The sequence below is a fragment of the Euleptes europaea genome, chromosome 11, assembly GCF_029931775.1.
Source record: "Euleptes europaea isolate rEulEur1 chromosome 11, rEulEur1.hap1, whole genome shotgun sequence".
In the NCBI taxonomy this organism is placed as follows: Eukaryota; Metazoa; Chordata; class Lepidosauria; order Squamata; family Sphaerodactylidae; genus Euleptes; species Euleptes europaea.
In genome coordinates, this window is record NC_079322.1 from 14,923,915 (window position 1) to 14,947,736 (window position 23,822).

The following is a 23,822-nucleotide window of genomic DNA, read 5'->3' on the forward strand; positions in this document are numbered from 1 at the left end:
TCAGGGCAGGGGAAGGAATGAGTTTTGGAAGGCCAAAAGCTAACCCTGGGATATGTTGGTTGCAAAGGCCCTCTCTGCTTTGGCCTTAGGGAGTCGCTAATGTTCTGCTGGTGAAGCTCTCGGTAATAACGCAAAGTACGAATATCCAAGCAGGCTCTCGGTTGTCCCTTGACCCGGAGACCATAAGAATACCCAATCCTCTAGGGACAACAGTGGCACCGCACAGAGACAGCAGGGGAAACGGGCTCCTTTTGGACGTATCCAAGCCTTAATCTGCACTACTCTGCAGAAAAGAATCTCCAGCACCATCTCTCTGTGCATCCTTTTCCTTCCTGCCCTGCCTACCTGCAGGTGCCAATCTGCTTTCTGACTCTGATCCAATACCAAGGATGTCTGGATCACCTTAAGATGTGTAAACTTCTGCAATGTGACATTCATCGCTGTTGTGTGAAAAAGGAAGAGGTTAAATAAATTAACCAAGTCTGCAGAAAGCTTCCAACTCTGATGTTTCCTTTCTTTGGGGACCTAGAACTCCCAGTCATCCAGAGTGAGCTCCTCCAAATTGGATTCCATCCCACAAATACTGTTTGGATCTTGTGCTTGCAGGCCTTCAAAATTAGTCATTGGTGTGACAGGGTGCAACAATTCAGGGAGCGCTTCAGATGGACGGCGTTTGATCTAGAGGAGAGAGAAGACATTTAAAAAAAATTATAACATAATTCAAGGCACTGTGCAGGTGAGAAACAGTAAGCTCTTTGTACATGAACAGCTAATTACTCCTCCATCGCACTTTTGCATTCACTCTCCTGGTGTGAATTTACATCCTAAGTACCTTCATTTCCACCAAAACTATCAAGCAAGGTGGTAAGTCGGGTCCCCAAACTTTTCGAGCCTGCGGGAACATTTGGAATTCTCATTTAGCATCAGCAACAAAATGGCTGCTGCAGGAGGCGGAGCCAGCCACAAAATGATTAACGCAGCTTAACTTCAGTAATCCAGTTCAGATCCTTGTGCTGTGGTGGCAGAATGTAACATTTTACAAAAAATATGCACAGCCAATCAAATCTCCAATAGTCATTCAGAAGCCTTCACTGGGCAAAAGCCCTACCAGGCTCCACCCACTCCCTAAAAACACTTGGCGGGCACCAGAAAAAAGTGCCAGCGGGAGCTATGGTGCCTACAAGCACCACATTGGGGACCCCTGTGTTACGCTTTCATGACCTGCCACACATCCTCAGGATAAACGGAGACTGGTTGTGGGATTCCCAGAGGGAATCTACTGTTGGGAACAGGATGTTTGGCTTGGCTGGAATAACCACGTTTAGCCAAAAGGGTGAAGGATGCTTTGCTGAAACCTCCAGTCCCAAATATCATTTGAAGGGGGGGGTACCTTTAGTGCCGTCAGGGGGTTGTGCCTTCTTTCACATTAAATCATACTCCAGACCCTTTCTACTTTTTGCAGTAAGTATTTGTTTAAAATGAATAGCTGTTGGATAAAATTGGTCCTAGAAGTTTCCATGTTTCAGTTAGGCAATCTACAACTAGGAATCTGGTTTTAGATTATGGTGATAGATGAAATCTAAATAAAGTCAACAAGCCACTAGAAAGATGTGGGAAATGTATCAAGTTCTGTACAACTAACCGGGGGCGGGAGTGAAGGATCAGTCCAGAGTAAACACATAAAACAAGATCTTTAACATTTGTCACATTCAAACAGCCTTGAAAGAGAATAAAAAAGCTGGCACACACAAGAAAGTAATTTCTGCCTGCCTGCCTTGCATACTTATATCATACAACAGCCTCAGTTGGTCAGATGAATTACTTTACCAAAGAAAGTGTTACTTACTCTGGATTAGTGCCTAACGGTAAAGCTCTTTTAGCCATAAAGTCAGAACTGCATGCATTTATCCATGGGGGGGAGCCTCTAACTCTCTGAGCAGGGTTGCCAACCTCCAGGTGGGGCCTGGAGAACTCCTGGAATTACAACTGATTTCCAGATGATGGAGCCCAGTTCCCCCAGAGAAAACGGCTGCTTTGGAGGGTGAACTCTATGGAAATATACCCTGCTGAGGTCACTGCCCTCCTCAAACTCTGCCCTCCCCAGGACCCCCCCCCCCAAATCTCCAGGTATCTCCCAACCCCGAGTTGGCTACCCTACCTCTGAGTAAGATCTGACTAGTGCTTCTGTGCTTTACTCTGAGATTGACATGTGTGTCCCAGCCACTCGGCATGGCCACAGAAAGGGAGGAGCAAAAACTCCCAAATTCTGAAATGCAGGGGCTCACACATGAAAAACTCCTTGTTTTACTTGCATCTTGACTCCTGAGTCTTCTTGCCTCCCACCAGCACAAAACTCCCAAGAGAAGGCCAAGTTAGACAAGGCAACTCAAGGGCAGTCTCTGAGCTTCAGAGGCTCTTTGGGTTCACACTTATTAGTTACAGGAGAAGGCTTCAAAATCAGTGTGTGTCCCCCTTCCTTCCAGAGTCGAAGAAGAGTTGGTTTTTATATGCCGACTTTCTCTACCTTTTAAGGAAGAATCAAACCAGCTTTCAGTCGCCTTCCCATCCCCTCCCCACAACAGACACCTTGTGAGGTAGGTGGGGCTGAGAGAGTTCGGAGCAAACTGTGATTAGGCCAAGGTCACCCAGTTGGCTTCATGTGTAGGAGTGGGGAAACCAACCCCGGTTTACCAGATTAGAGTTCACTGCTGTTAACCACTACACTACCTGGCTCTCCCTCAAGTGCACTGAAACAAGAAGGCATGTTACCCAGGAGACAGGCCACTCACCTGTTTGAAAAAGGAATGGTTGAGCAGGGCACTCGCGCTTGGTCTGTGTGAGGGAAACACAAGAAAGAGGTCATCTGTCGATACACAAAGGAACAAGATGGAGAGAGCGAGAGCAGCAGAAAGTTTCTTCCTCCTCAAGATTCTCAAATCTCACATCTAGCAAACTCAACTACAGCTATGAACAGGCAAGGGAAGCTACCATTCCGCAAAATGCGCAAAGCAGCAGTGTTTGGGAGGGCGTTCTTGCAATGGATCTAGAACCGTAGCGGGACAGAACGGTCCATAAGGGCATCTTCATGTGGGAGATATTGGACCTCTGAGATCCCACATCCTCCATTGCTCACACTATGCTGGCCTGGACAGCTGGCCATTCACACTGTCACTTAATTTCGTATTCCTCGTCCTACTGTGATGGTACTGAGAGTAAATTTTGCATTCCTGGTTTACCATGTTGATCATTTGCACTGTTTGTTGTATATCTCATGCTGTATGTTCACATTATTGCTCTCAACGCCCTTCAGTTTTGTACTCCTAGTCCTAATGCATTGTTCATAGGATATCCTATACTGTATGATTACATTTTTCCTCTTTGTTATCTGTAATTCACCTTGAGCCCCAGTGATAAATGCAGGCTCTGTATAAGCTAAATAAATATATCAGAATTGAAGTGGTTACAGGGAACATGTCCAAACTCCTGTTGCCCCCACCACATGTCATATATTTTTCATTGTTAGTCGATGGTTTCTTCCCCACCCGCCCCTCTTTTGTGCTGGTGCACTTTTTCGTAGGTTGTTTTGAGGGATTGCCTTTTTCTTCATCATGACTCATATCAAACCATTCTGAGTCCAGAAAGAGCAGCTGGAATACAAAACCGCAACTTGGGCACGTTTTAGCAAACAAGGAATGTATTGTTTTTCAAAATTTGAACACAGAGGTTTTTAACACAGCATTTGTCTCCCTGACAAAGCTAAAAGAATCAGCTATATAGGCTTATGCTGTAGATGTTTCAAAGTATACATTATTATTGTCGAAGGCTTTCACGGTCAGAGTTCATTGGTTCTTGTAGGTTATCCGGGCTGTGTAACCGTGGTCTTGGAATTTTCTTTCCTGACGTTTCGCCAGCAACTGTGGCAGGCATCTTCAGAGTAGTAACACTGAAGGACAGTGTCTCTCAGTGTCAAGGGTGTAGGAAGAGTAATATATAGTCAGAAAGGGGTTGGGTTTGAGCTGAGTATTGTCCTGCAAAAGTATTGTCCTGTAAGTATCAAGATAATGTGCTAATGAGGGTATGGTATGTTAATATGGAACCATTGTATCCTGAAGTGATCTGTTAATGTGTGTAATCCAAAACTAATCTGTATGGCTATTGTTGAATGTTGTCTTTGTCTGGAGGTTTTTCAGGGCAGGAAGCCAAGCCTTATTCATTCTTAAACTCTCCTCTTTTCTGTTAAAGTTGTGCTGATGTTTATGAATTTCAATGGCTTCTCTGTGCAATCTGACAAAATAGTTGGTAGAATTGTCCAGTCTTTCAGTGTCTTGGAATAAGACCCTGTGTCCTGTTTGTGTCAGTCCATGTTCAGCCACTGCTGATTTCTCAGGTTGGCCAAGTCTGCAGTATCCTTGTTTGTATGCTGCGTTTTGTGGTCCCGATGTAAACTTCTCCACAGCTGGACCACAAAACGCAGCATACAAACAAGGATACTGCAGACTTGGCCAACCTGAGAAATCAGCAGTGGCTGAACATGGACTGACACAAACAGGACACAGGGTCTTATTCCAAGACACTGAAAGACTGGACAATTCTACCAACTATTTTGTCAGATTGCACAGAGAAGCCATTGAAATTCATAAACATCAGCACAACTTTAACAGAAAAGAGGAGAGTTTAAGAATGAATAAGGCTTGGCTTCCTGCCCTGAAAAACCTCCAGACAAAGACAACATTCAACAATAGCCATACAGATTAGTTTTGGATTACACACATTAACAGATCACTTCAGGATACAATGGTTCCATATTAACATACCATACCCTCATTAGCACATTATCTTGATACTTACAGGACAATACTTTTGCAGGACAATACTCAGCTCAAACCCAACCCCTTTCTGACTATATATTACTCTTCCTACACCCTTGACACTGAGAGACACTGTCCTTCAGTGTTACTACTCTGAAGATGCCTGCCACAGTTGCTGGCGAAACGTCAGGAAAGAAAATTCCAAGACCACGGTTACACAGCCCGGATAACCTACAAGAACCAATACATTATTATTATTTGCTACTATGGCCCTAGAAACTTTCCTCTTTTGAAGGAGAATCTCGAAAGCATGCTTTGGTGGGAGAACCTTCTTGCAGAAGAAGCAAATTTCTAGGATCATGGTAGCAAGAAAAAGCTTGAATGTATAACGGGCAGCACCCCCCTCCTCCATCTCCCTAGGGGCAGCAACATTTCAAACCTCCTCCAATCTGTTCTTGAGGTACCTCAGTTCTGGGTTCCTATGAAGGCATTGTTCTACGAAGTGATGGAAGCTGGGTGAGAAAGTACGGAGATACGGATGCGGAGCTGCCTCGCCATTGGAGGCCCTGGTGTTGCTAGCTGCCATATTCTCCCCAAACCCCATGCTGGCTCCCGATCGTAATGGTTTTGTCATCAGCTCCTCTGGGGGGATAGTGGTGGTGTCCAGAAGACAAGGGACTGTGCCATTTAGCTTCTCCAAAAGCATCTGAAGTATGAGAAGGGAAGGCAGATGTCTTTTGGCAGGTGATTAAAGCTTGTTTATTTATTGTATTTATTTAATTTATACCCCTTTCTCTATCCCCGTCCAAGGCTCGGCTCAGGGTGGCTAACATCGCTGAAGACATAATACAATAAAAACCATATACAATAACTTTAACATTCGTTAAAACCAGTGCCCAGTTCCTGATCAATTAAATAGTTAAAACAAGTGGTGCTCAAAATAATAGGGCCACGGTTGGCCTTGAGGAGTTGTCAGGGCCTCCAATGTAAATTGATGACAGCGGAGAGGGTAGCAAGGCCAGCTCTGATGATAAACGTCGCTGCACTCAACTACAGGTCTGGCAGAATACCTCCGTCTTACAGGCCTTGCGGAAGTCTTTAAGGCCCCGCAGTGCCCTGGTCTCGCTAGAAAGGGAGTTCTACCAGGCCGGGGGAAGGGCAGAAAAAGCCCTGGCCCTAGCTGAGGACAGCCAGACAACCTTTAGGCCGGGGACCACCAGTAAATTGCTGTTAACAGAGCATAAAGCTCTTGGGGGGAAGGGGGGCGTACCAGGAGAGATGGTCCCAGACTGTGTAAGGCGTTATTTCAAATAATCGGAGGACACAGAGTCCTTAAGACCACGAAGGGTCATTCCGGTCAACCGATTAAGGCTTGTCACTTCCTTGCACCTCTATGCAGCAGAGCCAGGGGCTGAGATAGAAAAGTAGCAGAACAGCCTACCTGAGTCACAGGCATATCCTTGAAGGGGACGTGGCCGTTCGCCAGCTCACAGGCGGTTATTCCTACACTGTAGATATCGGATTTTGCATCATAGCCATGAAGATTCTGAAACCACAAACATGAAAATACGGTGGGATATTTTGGGACCCTTTTTAAAACAAGGGTGGGGGGGGAAATGAACAAAGAAAGAATTAAATAACTAATCATGGTGACTCACAAAGGCGTTATAAGTACTTATAGAGGCTTTTGTGGCTACCCCTGGCAACAGTGAAAGAAAGAAAACCCAATGAAGTAGAGGAGGAAGAAGCAACAGCAGCAAAAGCTCACTTAAGCTTGCCAGTGCGAAGGTTTAAAGGTGCCTTTTTAGACAAGTAAAATTTGCTGGCTGAAACAGTATGGGGTAGGGTAGTGGGGTGCCAGGGCTGTATGCTGTGTGTGTGTCTGATAAGTGCTGTCAAGTCACTTCTGCCTTAAGGCGACCCTATGAATTAATGACTTTCAAAATGTCCTGTTGTTAACAGCCTTGCTCAGGTCCTGACAACTGAGGGCCGTGGCTTCCTTGATTGAGTCGCTCCATCTCATGTTGGTCTTCCTCTTCTCTTGCTGCCTTCAGCTTTTCCTAGTGTTATTGTCTTTTCCAGTGACTCTTTTCTTCTCATTATGTGACCAAGGCACGATAGCTTCAGTTAAGTCATTTTAGCTTCTAGGGACAATTCAGGCTTGATTTGATCTATAACCCACTGATTTTTTATTTTTTGGGGCGGTCCACTTTATCCATAACACTCGCTTCCAACAACACATTTCAAGGGAGTCTATTTTCTTCCCATCAGCTTTCTTCACTGTCCAGCTTTTACACAGTAATAGAGAATACTATGGCATTAATGCTATACAGTTAATTTTATCAATGAAAAACATTTCAAGAGCCAATGTGGAGTATCAGTTACGAGTGTGGGACTAGGATCTGGGTTCAAATGCCCACTCTGCCATGGAAGCTCACTGGGTGACTTTGGGCTAATCACTCTCTACCCTTACAACAACCACCCTGTGAAGTAGGTTAAGCATAGAGATCATGGAGGAGGAGTGAATGATGTTGTAAGCTACTTTGGGTTTCCCACTGGAAAGTGATGTGTTGAACAAATACATTTGCAAAGACTTGAGGCTAAAAAAGTGAGACAAAGCAAGAATCGACATACCTGCTGCAAAACCTCTGGGCTCAGCCACGGTAAGACCTTTATGCTGAACTTGGGGAAATCGTGAACTACTTTGAGGCGCTGACCATGTCTGATCATGCTGAGATTACTGCGCAGGCCAGAGAGGTACACCTTTCCATCTGCAGAAATCAGGACATGACTGGCCTTCACACTCCTGCATGCAAAGAGGACAGAGAGAAAGCAGCCACAAACCCCCCCCTCCCAAGTCTCAAAAATTCTACACCAATGTACTAGGACAGTGCAAGAAACTATGGTCTTTTATGCGTGGCTGTTTCACTTGCCGTCACCCCTCCAACGACTTTGGGTCATTGCATTGATTATGCATGCCATTTCCGACCATCAGCGTTCCCTTCGCTCTCCCCCTGCATTTCACCGTGTTTTGCCTGTGTTTTCAGGGACCTGTTTCATCTCGAATTTGAAAATGCAGGCAAAATGTGGGAAAACACAGAGTGGGGCAACCTCAGACAGTTGGAAATGGCATGCATAATCAGCGCAAAGCCCCGAAGTCGTTGGAGGGGTGACAACGAGGGAACCAGCCATGCATAAAAGACCTATTTGGCTGCTAAGCTGAGGCAATGCTAACACGAGCAGAAGCTACAGCAGCTTCAGCCTAGGGAGATTTAATTTCTCGTTCCTCAACTTGACCTGAAATCCAAGCAAAAGGCTAAAGGCTCTCCAACTTGTTGCTCGTGTCCCAGTCTAGCTCAAGATGTCATGTTCTGCATTGGATTGACTTAGCTCCTATCTGGCAAACATACAGCATGCCCAGTCTTTGGAGCCAGGGTAATGTTCTCCTACAAGGCCTCGTCAGCATCCTTCAGTTCAACTTCTGCTGGCCCAGACTTCCAGTGCCATGACATGGCAACGTATGATTTGTGTTCTGCAACTACACTACGAATTTGAACCGGCTTCAATCCCATTTAAGTGGTGTGTCTCTCAACTAAGATGTCTTGGGAACTGAAGTTCTACCAATGGACTAGAACAGAAATGTCAAACACATTGGCCCACCCAGGGATCTTATATGGCCTGCAAGGCAACTCCTGCCAGGAACACGGCAGGGATGAAGAAGAGTTGATTTTTATACCCCAATTTTCTCTGCCTTTAAGGAGTCTCAAACTAGCCTTCAATCACCTTCCCTTCCTCTCCCCACAACAGACACCTTGTGAGGTAGGCCGGGCTGAGAGAGTTCTGAGAGAACTGTGACTAGCCCAAGGTCACCCAGTAGGCTTCGTGTGTAGGAGTGGGGGAACCAACCCAGTTCACCAGATTAGAGTCCGCCGCTCATGTGGAGGAGTGGGGAATCAAACCCAGTTCTCCAGATTAAAGTCCACCGCTCTTAACCACTACACCATGCTGGATCAGGAGAACACCAATCCAATTTCGCTTGCCTTAGAGACAGCAGACAACACAGCCACTCAGCCTGTGCTTCTAGACAAAGTCATAGAGCACCAGAGAGGAGGAGGAGGAGAGGAAGAAGAAGTCTGGAACAGTGGAGATGTCTGAGGCAGCTGGCGGCAATGCAAGTCTGTAAGGAGGTTGCTCTGGAACGATCTGCTGCATCTGCTCCAACCTCCTGCCCCTCTGCCTCAGGATTCGAATGCTGGATCACATCATCTGGCGAGAGTAGCTTCCTTATGGGTTGCCACTGGTACCAGCTGCCTTGGGCTCCTGCACACCTCTGCCAACAACGAAAGGGGGGGGGAACTTAACCCTAAAAACTCCAGAATTAAGTACCCTAAGGTCAAGAACAAACATACAAAAGGGCCAAAATTAATACTAAGTGCAAATGATCTTCTGTAATTATATATGATGAATTGATTACAAAGATCAACAAATTATATACAGTCCGGGTATAGCATCTATATTTCTATAATAAATATGGACATAAAACACAAATAGACACAAAATTACAACCAACTTTTAATTAACATTTTTTATGGTAGGTTGCTTAATCATTTCTTTCCATTTATTTTTCAGAACACCACTTTTACTCCATCATAAAGACTGGTATACTGACATATATTTGTAATCTTTATAATGGTATAATTGCATTCTGGATTTTAATGGATTTAGACCACTGAAGAAGGCCACATGGTTGTAATTTTGTGTCTATTTGTGTTATATGTCCATATTTATTATAGAAATATAGAGGCTATAGCAGGGCTGTGTATAATTCGTTGATCTTTGTCTTTGATAAATTATATATAATTACAGAAGATCATTTGCACTTAGTATTAATTTTGTCCCTTCTGAATGTTTGTTTTTGACCTTAGGGCACTTAATTCTGCTGCACACCTCTCCAGCCAGCTGCAATGCTTTCTGTTGGCCCCATGGCAAGCCTCGTGTTCCTTGGCTTTTCCCCCGTGGCTGGAGGCAAACAAAACTCCACAGTTGGCTGGAGAGGTGAGCAGAGCCCAAGGCAGCTGGCATCAATGCAAGGTTGTTTGGAAACTGCTTTGGCTGGACCTGCTGCGTGTGCTCCGCTCCAGTCTCCTGATACCTCCCCAGTTACAGGACAAGGCCAGAGGCAGATATTGCCTGTGTGAGGAGGTTGTAGCATGTGGCTGTTTCTTAAGACAGTGAAAGGCAGATGTTGAGACCCTAATTCAGTATCAATGTAATAATACTGGTTAATTATTACTATAATGTGATTAAGTATACTGATGAATAATACTGTGCACTGTTGAACCCTTGCTCCACTGGTTCTGATGTTGGCATTATCGAGATCTAGGACTAAATTAAAGGTAAAGGTAGTCCCCTGTGCAAGCACTGGATCATTACTGACCCATGGGGTAACATCACATCCTGACGTTTACTAGGCAGACAATGTTTATGGGGTGGTTTGCCATTGCCTTCCCCAGTCGTCTTCACTTTACCCCCAGCAAGCTGGGTACTCACTTTACCGACTTCGAAGGATGGAAGGCTAAGTCAACCTTGAGCCGGCGACCTAAAACCGACTTCCATTGGAATCATACTCAGGTCGTGAGCAGAGCTTTGACTGCAGGACTGCAGCTGACCACTCTGCGCCACGGGGCTCCTTACAGGACCAAATTACCCCCAACTCAAATCTTTTGCTTCACAAATTCTGTGTAGGTTTGGGACAACAGAAGTTTCTTAGGAACTTTCTAAAGAAACACTCTCATGAAGACCACAATTCCCAGGACTTGTTGCCCAGGAAGCCAAGATCATGGTGCTAATTTCAGAACAGCTGAACTTTGCTTTTTCATGCTTAAAGTGCAACAGCCTTGCTTACCTGTGAACGTATCCCATGTGGTGAACATAATCAAGAGCCTTCAATACACCTTGCAGTATATAAGCCATCGCTAGTTCACTCATCCCATCCGTAAAATGGGTACAGATTAAATCTTTAGCAGAACCTACAAAGAGACAGGGTAGAACAAGAAAGCCAAACCAGTTTTCTTAAGAGTAGCTTCTCCTTTTAGAAGAATAGGTTTTTATACCCTGCTTTTCTCTACTGCAAGGAGTCGCAAAGCAGCTTACAATTTTCCTCTCCCTACAACAGACACCTTGTGAGGTAGGTGAGGCTGAGAAAGTTCAAAGAGAACTGTGACTGGCCCAAGGTCACCCAGCAGGCTGCATGTGGAAGAGTAGGGAAACAAACCCGGTTCACCAGATTAGAGTCCGCCGCTCATGTGGAGGAGTGGGGAAGCGAACCCGGTTCTCCAGATTAGTCTGCCGCTTTTAACCACGCTGACTTTTACTTGTACAAGACACACATATTATGACTTAAACTACCTGAAATTTCAAGATTAGCACATAAAACTGTACAAGTGGGAGAGCTACAAGGACACAAAAGAGGGGAAGAAATTTCATTCAACCGGGGGGCCCTCTCTATGCAGACTTCCCTGGCCACTGCTTCTCCCTACCCATCAGCCCTGGCTCTGACTCCCCCCCACCCGCTTCATCCATTTCCCTTCCTCCACCCGCCTACCCAATTTCTGCTTGCCCCCAAGGTGCTTTTCCCCCTTCTTTCCCACCGCCCTCAAGCCCCACTGGCCCCTCTTTACTACCCATCCACCTTCCTGTGTTGCTCAGCCACCAAGGTAGGGGGAGGCTTTGAGCTGAAGATGTAGGACGTGCTTTCAGCAATAAGCCTCCTGGGATGAGCTGGCTGTGGTGGCCAGAGGGTAGGTAGTGCCCCAGACTGCAAATCTGAGCTCCCTGGTAGGGGCTGGAATATTCCCTGGCATCAATGGTAAGACTCCAGAAGACCTTCTGCCATCTTTGTCCTCAGATAGGATTTGAATTCATAAAAACCTTACAATATAAGTTCCTTTATTAAAGGTATTTTTAACTTTTGAAATTGCGGAACTCCCTGCCCCAGGATGTGGTAATGGCGGCCAAGTTGGAAGGCTTTAAGAGGGGAGTGGACATGTTCATGGAGGAGAGGGCTATCCATGGCTACTAGTCAAAATGGATACTAGTCATGATGAGTACCTATTCTCTACAGTCTCAGAGGAGCATTCCTATTATATTAGGTGCTATGAAACACAGGCAGGATGCTGCTGCAGTCACCTTGTTTGTGGGCTTCCTAGAGCCATCTGTGTGAACAGCCGCTGTGTGAACAGACTGCTGGACTTGATGGGCTTGGTCTGATCCAGCATGGCTTTTCTTATGTTTGTAACCTCAGGAATACTTGTGAGAAAACAAACTGGAGAGCCCTACCAAGAATTTCATATCCCATGCTGAAATATACTCTGCCCCCAAGGGTTAAAACCATTCCCCCCCCCCCTGGAATGAGAATATGGAAGATATTCCAGAATATAGAAGAGAATGAGTAAGAATTCATCCAGAACTCATCCAGAACACCATATAAAGAGGAGTCCCTGAGAGAGCACCGGACCACTGCAAGTACCCAGAGGCACCCTTCGGCCTGGGTATCTTGCTGAAAGGCCACATCATAGCAGAACAAGCAGGTTGAGGAAAACCCTGGCTGCACCTACCGTAAGCCATGAAAGAGGTCACAACCCAAAGTTCATTGCTGACTACAAAGGCCGCCTTATATGGCACAAGATTGGGGTTACTGAAGAACTTTGAGACATGAAGTTCATCCTAAAAACCAAAAAACAATAATACAAGCATAGGTTCTTAGCCAATGAGACAGCCAAGTTAATACAGGAAATACAGGGAGAAAAGTGACTAGCCAACAAAGCACAGCTGGATTGCTTCATTTGACCAAAGGCTGTTGAACATGGAGTATGAAACCAACTAATCATGTTGCATGTCATTTTATTTATTCCTATTGGCCTGTTGTATCTGGGGCAGGGGGAATAAAACAATTTGGAAATAAATTAACCAACTGCACAAATAATATTAAAGTCATTTTAATTATAAGTATTGCAGGTGGCAGAAAATGTGTTGAAGAGGAAAAAGAGGTGTTTTTTATATCCCTCTTTTCTCTACCCTTAAGGAGTCTCAAAGTGGCTTACAATCACCTTCACCTCCCCATAACAGATAACATGTGAGATAGGTGAGGCTGAGAGAGTTCGGAGAGAACTGCGACTAGCCCAAGGCCAACCAGCTGGCCTCATGTGGAGGAGCAAGGAATCAAACCCAGTTCTCCATATTAGAGTCCGCTGCTCTTAACAACTACGCCACGCTGGCTTGAGAGCAACAGGTACGACAATTCATAAAATACAGATATCGCTGGCAGAAAAACATTTGACAGAGCCGTTGCCCATAGGTAATGGCGATCTGTATAAGTGGGAAGTACAAGTCAGTGTTAGAGACTACACATTAAAATGCCTCTGTGCTGAAATGTCTCCTTTCTTTGTCTAGGGAAAACCTGCAGGGAATTCCCCTTATACATTTATGTGGAGTTTCAGTTTGCCTTAACTCTGAAGGCTCAACAAAGGCAACATTTAAAAAAACTTCATCAGATCACATTACTACTATTAAAATTGCTTCGAAACAGGGCTTAAGTATGGTTAAGCCATGGCCATAAATAAACCCAGCTAAAACCACCACACGATGGGCTGTCCACGGGATCTATTTGGGTGGTATCACCCATTCTAAATGGGATCTGGGCTCTCTTTACAAGAAAAAGGCTTGTAGGATGGGGGTGCTCTTCAACCTGGGCTTTGCCGCTGGACTGTCAGGTGATGGCCTGGGCACTTTCACACATCCTAAATAATGCATTTTCAATCCACTTAAACAATGATTTGCAAGATGATTTTGCCGTTTCACACAGTAAAATCCCACTGCAAAGTGTATTGAAAGTGGGTTGAAAGTGCATTATTCGGCACGTGTGAAAGTGCCCAAAGATTCCTTCATATCAGCTATAACTGACAACTGTCCCAGACTGACAGGTCACTCATACCCTCGCAACCTCAAAGATTAATTACTGTAACCTACATGAATTGAATACAAAAACAGAGAGCCATCCTTTTTTTTTCTTGCTCAGAGGTCGTATGGTGCAAACTAACATTAAGGGCACCAATGTATTTCGGCTGGCATTGGGCACAGAGATGCCAGTGAGATAAAACTTCTAAGAAGCTAGCCTCTTCCCACCCACCCCCAATTTTTTGCAACATCCAGCCTGATGAAGGGTGCTGGAGAACTCAAAAGCTTTCACACTGTTGTGTATCATTGTAGCTGGTCTGAATAAAAGGTACTACAATGGACTGAGGTTTGATTCTGGATTCTGAAACAGTATGGCAGGTAAACAACTTTTGTAACATTCTGTCCACGGGACTATCCTTGAAGACAGTTCAAAATTTCAGCTGGTACAAAATTCTATAGCTTACTTGTTGTCAGGGCTAAGGGAACATGACTCCAATTCTAGCCATGCTTGCTTTGGCTAACAGCGCATTCCTGAGAGGAATGCATGCGCCAAAACCTCTGCCAGGCGCCAAAAATCCATGCAACCCTATATACACCACCTAAAAGGTAGCGCATCTCAGCTGGAAAAAAGGGGGGCGTTCCCGAGTTGAAACAGCCAGTGGCGTAACGCCCTGGGAACGCCTCCCGGGTCGCCGCCGTGGCCTTTACCGGCGTCTGGCCCTGCATGCCAGTGCTGGGGCCACAAACGCCGGCGTGCGCCTCCCAGACACTGGCGCTGTGGGCCTTTGCGCCAGCATGGGCTGTCGCCGGCCTCCAAAGGCCTTTGGGTGCGGCCGCCGGTGGAGGTCAGGAATGCACGGTAAAAGTTTGCCTCTGAGCTCAGTTCAAGCGTCAGATGCCCGAAGCAGCAATGGATCATGAAACACAGTTTTGTGCATCTGAAGAAGCACATTCTTCTTGATGTTCTGAATTGCTTGCTAAAAATGTCTGGAGTGACTTCACAGGAGGTTAGATTAGCAAGTTCTTTGAGCAGAGACATTGCTTTGCATGTATGACATTCCCTGCAACAAGGCCTGTCTGGAACTTTCTCGTTTGCAACATTTTCTTGCATTGGTAGGAGAATCAATTTATAATATAATTTATAATAAAATATTTAGACTTTTAAGAAAACAAATTTTAAAAGTGATGCTCCAGGCTACAATGCACCGCATCTGAATAGACAGGCATTTCAATAAGAACTCATTAATACTGACAAGTTTTCCTGTTGTGTTAAAATTTACAGTTATGCCTGCCTGCAGCTGCCTAAACATATCAAAACCTCTTAACAACTCATCATACTACCTTCCACCCAATAAGGGAAAACAATTCTATTTTAGTTGAATTCGCTAGTGGGATTTTTTAAAAGAACATAAGGGCCATTGGGGGTTGCATTTTTGTTTACTGTTCAATATTACATTGTCCGCAACAAAAGTGCCATATCATCTACATATAGCAGATACCCCTTTTTATTGTGTGTGTGTATATATATATATATATATATATATATATATATATATATATATATATTACATTGTTCTGTGCTTCAGAAAGGCAGTCTGTTCATTTTAAAATAAATAAAACAGAACAGCCACTAATATTAACCTCTGCTCTCCACCACTCACAAAAAATCTTGCTTGAACAGTCTTATAATACATGCAGAATGTATCAGAAAGGTTGTACATACAAAGATGGAAGAGTTAAGATCAGGACTTTGCAAGAAGTCATGGTTTAAATTAAAAATTAGGAAGGTTCTCCTAATGTGAGAGCAGTTCAGGAATGGAAGCTGTGGTGGAAATTCCATTATTGGAGGTTCTTACAGACAAGACTTTGTCTATCTTGAATTTAGGCAGAAGATGAGCATGGAATCCCTCCCAGCTCGATTGTTTTATAAAGCCATCACTGAATGAGCTAAAGGTTCTTTTGGCTTGCACTTTTCTCAGTTATACAGAATTACAGGGTCCTATGGAAGCGTCAGCAAACATGCCACTTGTTATGCAGTAACCAAGTCCACCAAGGTCTCTCTCTCCAACAAGCCAAGCTACCTCTGCAAAAGACTGCTAACTCTACCTGCAAAAATGCCACCATTTCATTGGTACAGGCCTCTAAGTTGATCCTCCGAACAGTGACAAACTCTCCCGTAGGTTTATAACGCGCTAGATTCACAGTCATTAGATCCTCAAAGCCCTTCCCTGGAAAGATAAAGCCATCAGCGTTAGAACAATGCAACACAGTATTTTTGTATGTCCACTATTCTCATGGCACTTCCCCTCACACCAAGCACATTCAGGAATCCATGGTAGGAAATGTGAAAATGACCACGGTGCTTGTAGTTAAATCAGTGGGACTGGCATTTAAGTCCAAACTGGACATCGTGAATACCAGCTACAAATGAGTCTGACTATTTAGCTGAAACAAAAGAACAAGGATATTAGAGTTCCATCTCTAGGGACAGAAAAGCAGCACAGATGTGATCTAAGCATACCCTCCAAAATGACCAGAAGGGTTTTAAGAACCTGCAGAGCTATAAAGGTATCTAATTACGATTTGTGGCCGGATTTACACCTATCCTTTCTACTCAACTCCTCCCTTTTTTCCCCTCACATGGAGAATTTTCACTTGATTCATGACAGAATTCCCACCAAAAATCTGGACTCTTCCTCTTCCCCCAGCGGTAATCTTTCTCATGAGAATTCCCACATATCTGAAGAACTAAGCTGTGACTTAGGAAAGCCCATAATTAAATAAATGTTGTTAGGCTTTAAGGTGTCAGGGGACTTTTGCTTTACCTAACTAGGAGAACCTACACGGAAAAGGGAAATAACAGCTTGAACTCTCCTCAGGTATGTATTCCCCATCCTCACTCCACGCCACGCTGCTTTCTTTCCTGTGTGTGTGTGTGTGTGTGTGTGTGTGTGTGTGTGTGTGTGTGTGTGTGTGTGAAGTGCAGTCAAGTCGCTTCCAACTTGTGGCGACCCTATGAATCAATGACCTTCCAAATGTCCTGTTGTTAACAGCCTTGCTGAGGTCTTGCAAACTGAGGGCTGTGGCTTCCTTTATAGAGTCAATCCATCTCATATTGGGTTTTCCTCTTTTTCCTGCTGCTTTCCACTTTTCCTAGCGTTATTCTCTTTTCCAGTGACTTTTAGTCTTCTCACAATGTGACCGAATTACAACAGCCTCAGTTTAGTCATTTTATCTTCTAGGGACAGTTCGGGCTAGATTTGATCTAACTTCTTTGTTTTTTTTTACTTAAAAGAGGACGGGGAGCAGGGATGGTAATTCAAGATGGGCCCAACCTATTTTAAAAGATGGTCAACCCTGCCTATTATTTGTCAGTTTGATGACTTAATTAACATTTTATCTGTGTCAGGTAAACAGAAATATTTAGTGGTAGAAAAGGGCAAGAGTCCAGTAGCACCTTAAAGACTAACAAAAATATTTTCTGGTAGGGTATGAGCTTTCGTGAGCCACAGCTCACTTCTTCAGATACCTTCAGATATTTCTTCAGAAATATTTAATGGTTCTTGTAGGTTATCCGGGCTGTGTGACCGTGGTCTTGGTATTTTCTTTCCTGACGTTTCGCCAGCAGCTGTGGCAGGCATCTTCAGATGAGTAACACTGAAGGACAGTGTCTCTCAGAGTCAAGTGTGTAGGAAGAGTAATATATAGTCAGAAGGGGGTTTGGTTTGAGCTGAGTCATTGTCCTGAAAAGTATTAAAGGTAATGTGCTATCATTGTCCTGTAAGTATCAAGATAATGTGCTAATGAGGGTGTGGTATGTTAATGTGGAACCATTGTATCCTGAAGTGATCTGTTAACATGTGGGGTGACAGCACAAAGACTGTGGAGAACCGGGGTAGGGCGGAAGCAACTGGAGAGGATGAGCCCTTTACTTCCATTCCTGGCACGCCTTGCTGCTCAGGGAGGCTGACTGCTAACCCATCCTTCAGTCCCTGCAGCAGGGACTGTTTCAAGATGCAAACCACCTGCCAACCACAAATCCTACTGGAAAAAGGACTTGCCCACTTTCCTAGGGATGACCACCTCCAGGTGGAACCTGGGGATCGCCCAGAACTACAGCTCATCTCCAGACTACAGACACCAGTTCCCCTGGAGAAAATGGATGCTTTGAAGGGTGAGCTCTAAGATGGCATTGTACCCCACTGAGGTCCCTCCCCTCCCCAGGCCCTACCCCAAATCTCCAAGAGTCTCCCAACCTGGAGCTGGCACCCCTACCCTCCACCCCTGCCGGTGGCCAGGAGGGACCTGGCAACCCTACACTTTCCTAAAACATGGGTTGGGTGCCACATTGGATTACAGTGCTCAGAAGAGACGCAGATGGAATATTGAACAGCCACGTGCGGCTCCTGAGCCACTGAGTGCCACTACTGTAGAAATACTAGATCTTGGGTTAAGTTCCCACGTTTAGGTTACAGAGTGGAAAAAGGAATTACAGTACTCCAGTGAGGTTCACTGGGTCTGGTGTTAAACTAAGCAGCAGAAAACTATATGTGTATGTTATAAGAGTGACAGACATCATTGTTCCCATCGTTTTCTCTTTTTTGCCACTGCAAAGTTGCATACTTATAAATGTACTTGAGGTCACAATGAGTACATTTATAAGTATGCAACTTTACAATGGATTCTGCTTCCGAGGGGGGAGGGAATGCACTGTTTGAACAACTGGTTAGATTTATCTCCTTTCATTTGAAATGTTTTGCCCCTTTAAGATGTTAAGAGCATTTCTGAATTCTGAGTCAGCATTTGGTTAACTGCTGCAAACCAGGATTGTGTCTTGGGATGAGAAGACATGTCTGTGATTCACTGCCCTACACTGCATTGGTAAATATGAGGCTTTTGATGCTATTTTGCTTGTTAATTGTTAATATTTTGTTATTCTTTTTTTGAGTTTTGAAGAGTATTCATAAGGTTTTTTAAAGATATAGTCTACTGATATAAATTAGTGGATTGCTTACTTTAGAGCATTTGATTTATTGCAGATGCTGTTTTAAAAGCAATTAATATGTGTATCAGAAGAAGGTTTGAATCGGAGTTGCTAGCATACCATCGTAGAATTCTGCCCTCTGAACTTTGGGGTGAACTGTATTTCAATCACCTTTCAATTCTTTTAATTGTTTTCTTTGTTTCTGTGTTTCTTTAATGAGCCTTATATTATGTATGAAAAAGTACAGGTTGAGTACCCCTTATCAAAAAAATCCAAAATGATCCAAAATCTGAACCTTTTGAGCATCAACATGACGCTGACATGACGTCACCTGACCTCATGTGACAGGTCGCTGTCAAAACACAGGCATACAACAAATAGTTTATTCAGCGTCACCAAGAGAAAATTTCTTATCGGTAGCATATAAATTCAGAGTCAGGAATGATTGTTCACATGGGTAGCTGACACCTTTGCTGTCTGATGGTTCAATGTACACAAATTTTGTTTCTTGCACAAAATTATTGAAGATATTGCATAAAATTACCTTCAGACTATGTGTATAAGGTGCCTACAAAACATAGGTGTATGAAGTGTATATAAAACATAAGGTGTATATAAAACATTAATTTGTTTAGAATGGGGACCCATCCCCAAGATACCTCATTATGTATATGCAAATATTGCAAAATCCCCCCAAAAAAATTCAAAATCCAAAACCCGTCTGGTTCCAAGCATTTTGGATAAGGGATACGCAACCTGTAGTAAAAATTGATATTGGTATTTTCTACTATTTTTAATAGTATTGGTATATACTATTTTTAATATATTCACTCTTTTCAGTTAGTGAGCTCAAAGTGGATTACTGCATGTATCTTGCCAACTACCAGTGAAAAGGGTAAGGGAGAGAAGCTGGAGGCTCTGACTGGCCATTCCTCACCACCGCTGGACGCCTTGCCCCTCACGGCAATAAGCAGTCAAGTAATCTGCTGTAGCAGTGGAGGATGGGCAGCCTCCCTTCACCCTTGTCGACACTGGAGTCATGGCAGGGGCTGTGTTGGCCTTGACACGCCCCCCCCCCCCCCGCCAAAGAACTGATTGCTAGGCTAGCTGCTGCTGCCTGGCTCAAGGGGCTGCCGTACATGGCCCAGCAGCAGCAAGGGCTGCCAGCCTGGGGGGAAGGTGCTGACCTGAAGGTACTACCAGAGCTGAAGAGGAGCCTCCCTGCCCTCTTTCTCTCACTACCTCCCCCCATGTTTTGTGGGCTATGCTGGGTCATGCAGGGCTGAGCAGTGAAGTTCCACCTCAGAGGCACCCCCTCCTGCCCAGTGGCTTCCCTTCCACCACCACATGCAGATATAAACACCCCAAGCTTTGGGACAATATCCAATGACAGAAGATATGTCACTGCAGCTTCTGCCCTGAAGCCCCCAGCCAGCCCCACGACTCCAGAAATGACGAGGTCTAGGGATGGAGGCTGGGAAGGTAGTGGGCCCATCGTTGACTTCTGCCCAGGGCCCAGAATAACTGAGACTACCCCTGACCAACTTGGAGCTAGCATAGGTTGAACAGGACTAGAGAGACAAGATCCCTGACAACCTACTCCATTCAGCATTCTGGCTGCAGCTTTCTGTATACCAACTGTAGGTTCTGGGCACTCTTGAAGGGCAGCCCCACGCAGAGCTCACTGCAGTAGTCTAATAATCAAGATGCTACCGGGGCATGCACCACCGTGGTAAAATCTTTTTGGAAAAGGAAAGGCCAAATCTGGCTCACCAGCCAAAGTTGGTAAAAAGTGCTTGTGGTGTTTTGCCATGTAGATAATCTGTATGTGTTTTATCCCTATGTTTTAATGTGGAGTTTTACATGTATTCTGCTGTGATCTAAATGTAGGTCTGTAGAGTAAGAAGGAAGCTGGATGTGTTATGATTCAATGGTAGCTGTACCCAAGGAGGTGGAGTTGACTGGGTGGTTCAGAGAAGGGCTTTGTTTCAAGTGCTGAGAAGTGTGAGTGTGTGAGAGAGAGAGAGAAAGAGTGTGTCTGTGTGTGCGTGTGCGTGTGTGTGTGTGTGTGAGAGAGAGAGAGAGAGAGAGAGAGAGAGAGAAGGAGCTTGAGTAAGAGTGAGAGAAATCTGTGTTCTCTGTGGAAGTCATTAACCTAAGTGGCAAGTGAAGAAAATAATTCCATGTGGAAGTCATTAGCCTGGGTAGCAAGTGGGGAAGTTACACTTTGTGGAAGTTATTGGCCTAAGAGGCAAGTGAGAAAATAAGCCTGTGTGGTCAGGTCTATTTAAGGAATCATTTAAGCTTATGTACCTATCTGAAACAGTTAAGCTTATTAGTCATACAAAAACTGCTACACTATAAATAAACTCTATTTAAGAAAAATAACTGGATAAAGGATCCCCTTTTACCTCACAGCCACCTCCACAAGCTGACAGTTCTGTCATTCCACCATATACAACTAAGCCGTCTTGTTCTTTGGGTCCAACTAAAAATGCTAAGGCGGTGGCAGCGAAAATAAGGAAGGCAAGGAGGCAGCATAACACGCATCACCTCAGAACACTAGAGAGAGGTGCCTTTAGAGAGGTTACACATAAAGGGGAGAAAATGGGAAAACGTTACCGTGCTTCTTGCCAGTGTGGCCACTTGCTTATGCAACAGGAAACCCAGCAGCACCCCAAGTTATGAATCTGCTTATTTAACTACCATAAAAGAAACGTATTCTTCAATTCAGAAAACAAAGTTAGTCAAGAAATCCAGAGATCCATACTTTGTGAAAGTGCTTTTCTTGGAGCGGAAAACTTACCTATTACAGTCAGTAACTCGTAGAGACTGCTGTCTGGCAAATAACTGTTCATGATGTCCCTTTTGGGCAAATGTGCTATTGACTCAGAGCTTGCTTCATTAGTCTGGAAAAGCACAAAAGAAAAAAAGAAAAGAAATTAAACAAGACACAGAAGCATCTGGGCCAAAAGAAACTTCTATATGGGAGAGTCTCACAGATGCTAAAAGTGGCAGGATGCAGTTGCTTAAAGAAGCATGTGCCCACCTGAGATAATTTCGCTCTGAAATTTTTCTACAGAAGAGAGTCGACTAGGCCCTGATTTCAACAGATGCAAAATAGCCATCTCTGCATATGTTTCTAGCAGAATGTGTTTCCCAAGGTGGCTAGCGAGGGTGGAGCTCATCCTTATGGAAGCCAAATAAGCTCTGAGCGGAGCTTCCATTCCTCTTGTTTGTAAGCATTTAGCCTGGGCATGGCCAAAGACACAAACCTGATAAGCCAGCCCAGAATGTGATGTACTGTATCATTCGTTTCTTTGTTGTCCGCTTATTTTAACTGTATGTTCAAATTTCATAGTTTGTAAGCCACTTTGGGATATTGTGTGTAAAGTGCCGTCAAGTCGCAGCCAACTTATGGCGACCCCTTATGGGGTTTTCAAGGCAAGAGACTAATAGAGGTGGTTTTGCCAGTGCCTTCCTCTGTATAGCAACCCTGGACTTCTTGGTGGTCTCCCATCCAAATACTAACCAGGCCTGACCCTGCTTAGCTTCTGAGATCTGACAAGATCAGGCTGGCCTGGGCCATCCAGGTCAGGGCCTTTGGGATATTACTGGGGAGAAAAGAGGGATTAAAAAAATACTGAAAAAGAAAGCAAAATTGTAGTTGGATTTAATAGCCTTCTTTTATTTTCTCCTAGCCAGCCACAAAGGCACATGTGTGTGTGTGATAGGTGCCGTCAAGTCGCAGCTGCCTTACAGTGACCTCAGCAAGGGGTTTTCAAGGCGAGTGAGAAACAGAGGTGGTTTGCCGTTGCCTTCCTCTGCAGAGCCTTCATTGGTGGTCTGCCTTCCAAGTACTGACCCTGCTTAGCTTCCAAGATCTGATAAGACTGGGATATACCATGCCTCCTTCCATCCTACAAAGGCATACCCCACCACAACAAACTACCTGAAACTATAAGATTCTAGACTAACTGGAAATTGTACTATGTTAATAAAAGGAAAACGATGCTTTTAATTAAAACAAATTTGCTGTCTTTATTTATTTGCTTATTTATTCAAACATTATCTGCCTTTCTCCCTTGCAGAACTCAAGGCTGTTTACAAAATAAATAAAACATTATAAAAACACAATAAAAACGATAAAATGTATTTTAAAAACCACAATTTAAAAACTCCTCTTAGGACTGCCAATAATAAAAGCTAAATCAATGAAATGCAGTCCTAAATAAAACTCTTCAACTGCCTCCTTAAGATTGGCAAGGAGGGGTTTATGCTCCAAAACATGAAGGCTGTATAGTATTTGCATTCATTAAAAACACTGCGTATTTGCTGTTAAAAAAAAAAAAGCAAGTACAATGGTTAGCTTAAGTTCCTATCTGCAAGAATTTAGTACAAAAGTGAAAAGGACCGACAAGCTTCCCAAAAACAAAGAGCTCTGTGGCACCTTAAAGATTAACACTTTCTTGCGGCAAGAATTCCTAAGAGTACCGTCCACTTTCTCCAGCAGTTTCTCCAGCGAGAGGAGCCATAGCTGAGGTTAGAGCACACAGTTTGCCTACAGGAGGTTCCCAAAGCCACACACTGGCGGGTCCAGGCAGAAAGATCTCTGGCAGTAGGACAGCCAGCAATCTGTAGATTAAACCCCTCAAGTCCACTGCTTGCCAAAGCAGATAATGCTAGGCTGGATGGACCAATGGTCTGACTCAATAGCCCTGTTCACAAGTTACAGTGAACACATGTACTGTGTACACTTGATTTTTTTCCTTTATAGGGCTAGTATAAAGCAGCTTTGTAAATTCCTGGCTGTAATCCCATGCACAGTTGCTGAGGACTAAATCCTATTAAACCCAGTATAGCTTACCTCTGAGTAAATATGAATATGATCAGACTGAACATCAATGAAACTCCGTGGCTGATGGGTTTGGAAAAGTTTTCTAGTAAGAATCAGTAGCAAATCTAATTTCAATTTTTTTAAAAAAGAGCTCTCTATTCTTACCTGCAAGATCACCCCAAAGCGGATGTTCCTTCTACCCTCCCCCCTAACATAAAAGATATTAAGACAGAAAGGG

General features: G+C 44.2%; 1 protein-coding gene across 1 annotated transcript in view; it reads right to left on the minus strand.

Moving 5' to 3' along the window:
* Window positions 1-269: 269 nt before the first annotated feature.
* The window catches only part of STRADA (STE20 related adaptor alpha), a 32,518-nt gene continuing 8,965 nt past the window's right edge, over window positions 270-23,822 (minus strand). Inside the window, exons 4-12 of the mRNA XM_056857395.1 lie at window positions 21,554-21,656; window positions 15,870-15,991; window positions 12,425-12,533; window positions 10,714-10,837; window positions 7,443-7,614; window positions 6,250-6,354; window positions 5,273-5,514; window positions 2,790-2,832; window positions 270-678 (exon numbers count right to left, since the gene is read on the minus strand). Of these exons, the coding sequence (XP_056713373.1) occupies window positions 526-678; window positions 2,790-2,832; window positions 5,273-5,514; window positions 6,250-6,354; window positions 7,443-7,614; window positions 10,714-10,837; window positions 12,425-12,533; window positions 15,870-15,991; window positions 21,554-21,656 (1,173 nt within the window). The 3' untranslated portion in view covers window positions 270-525. The remainder of the gene's footprint in view (window positions 679-2,789; window positions 2,833-5,272; window positions 5,515-6,249; window positions 6,355-7,442; window positions 7,615-10,713; window positions 10,838-12,424; window positions 12,534-15,869; window positions 15,992-21,553; window positions 21,657-23,822) is intronic.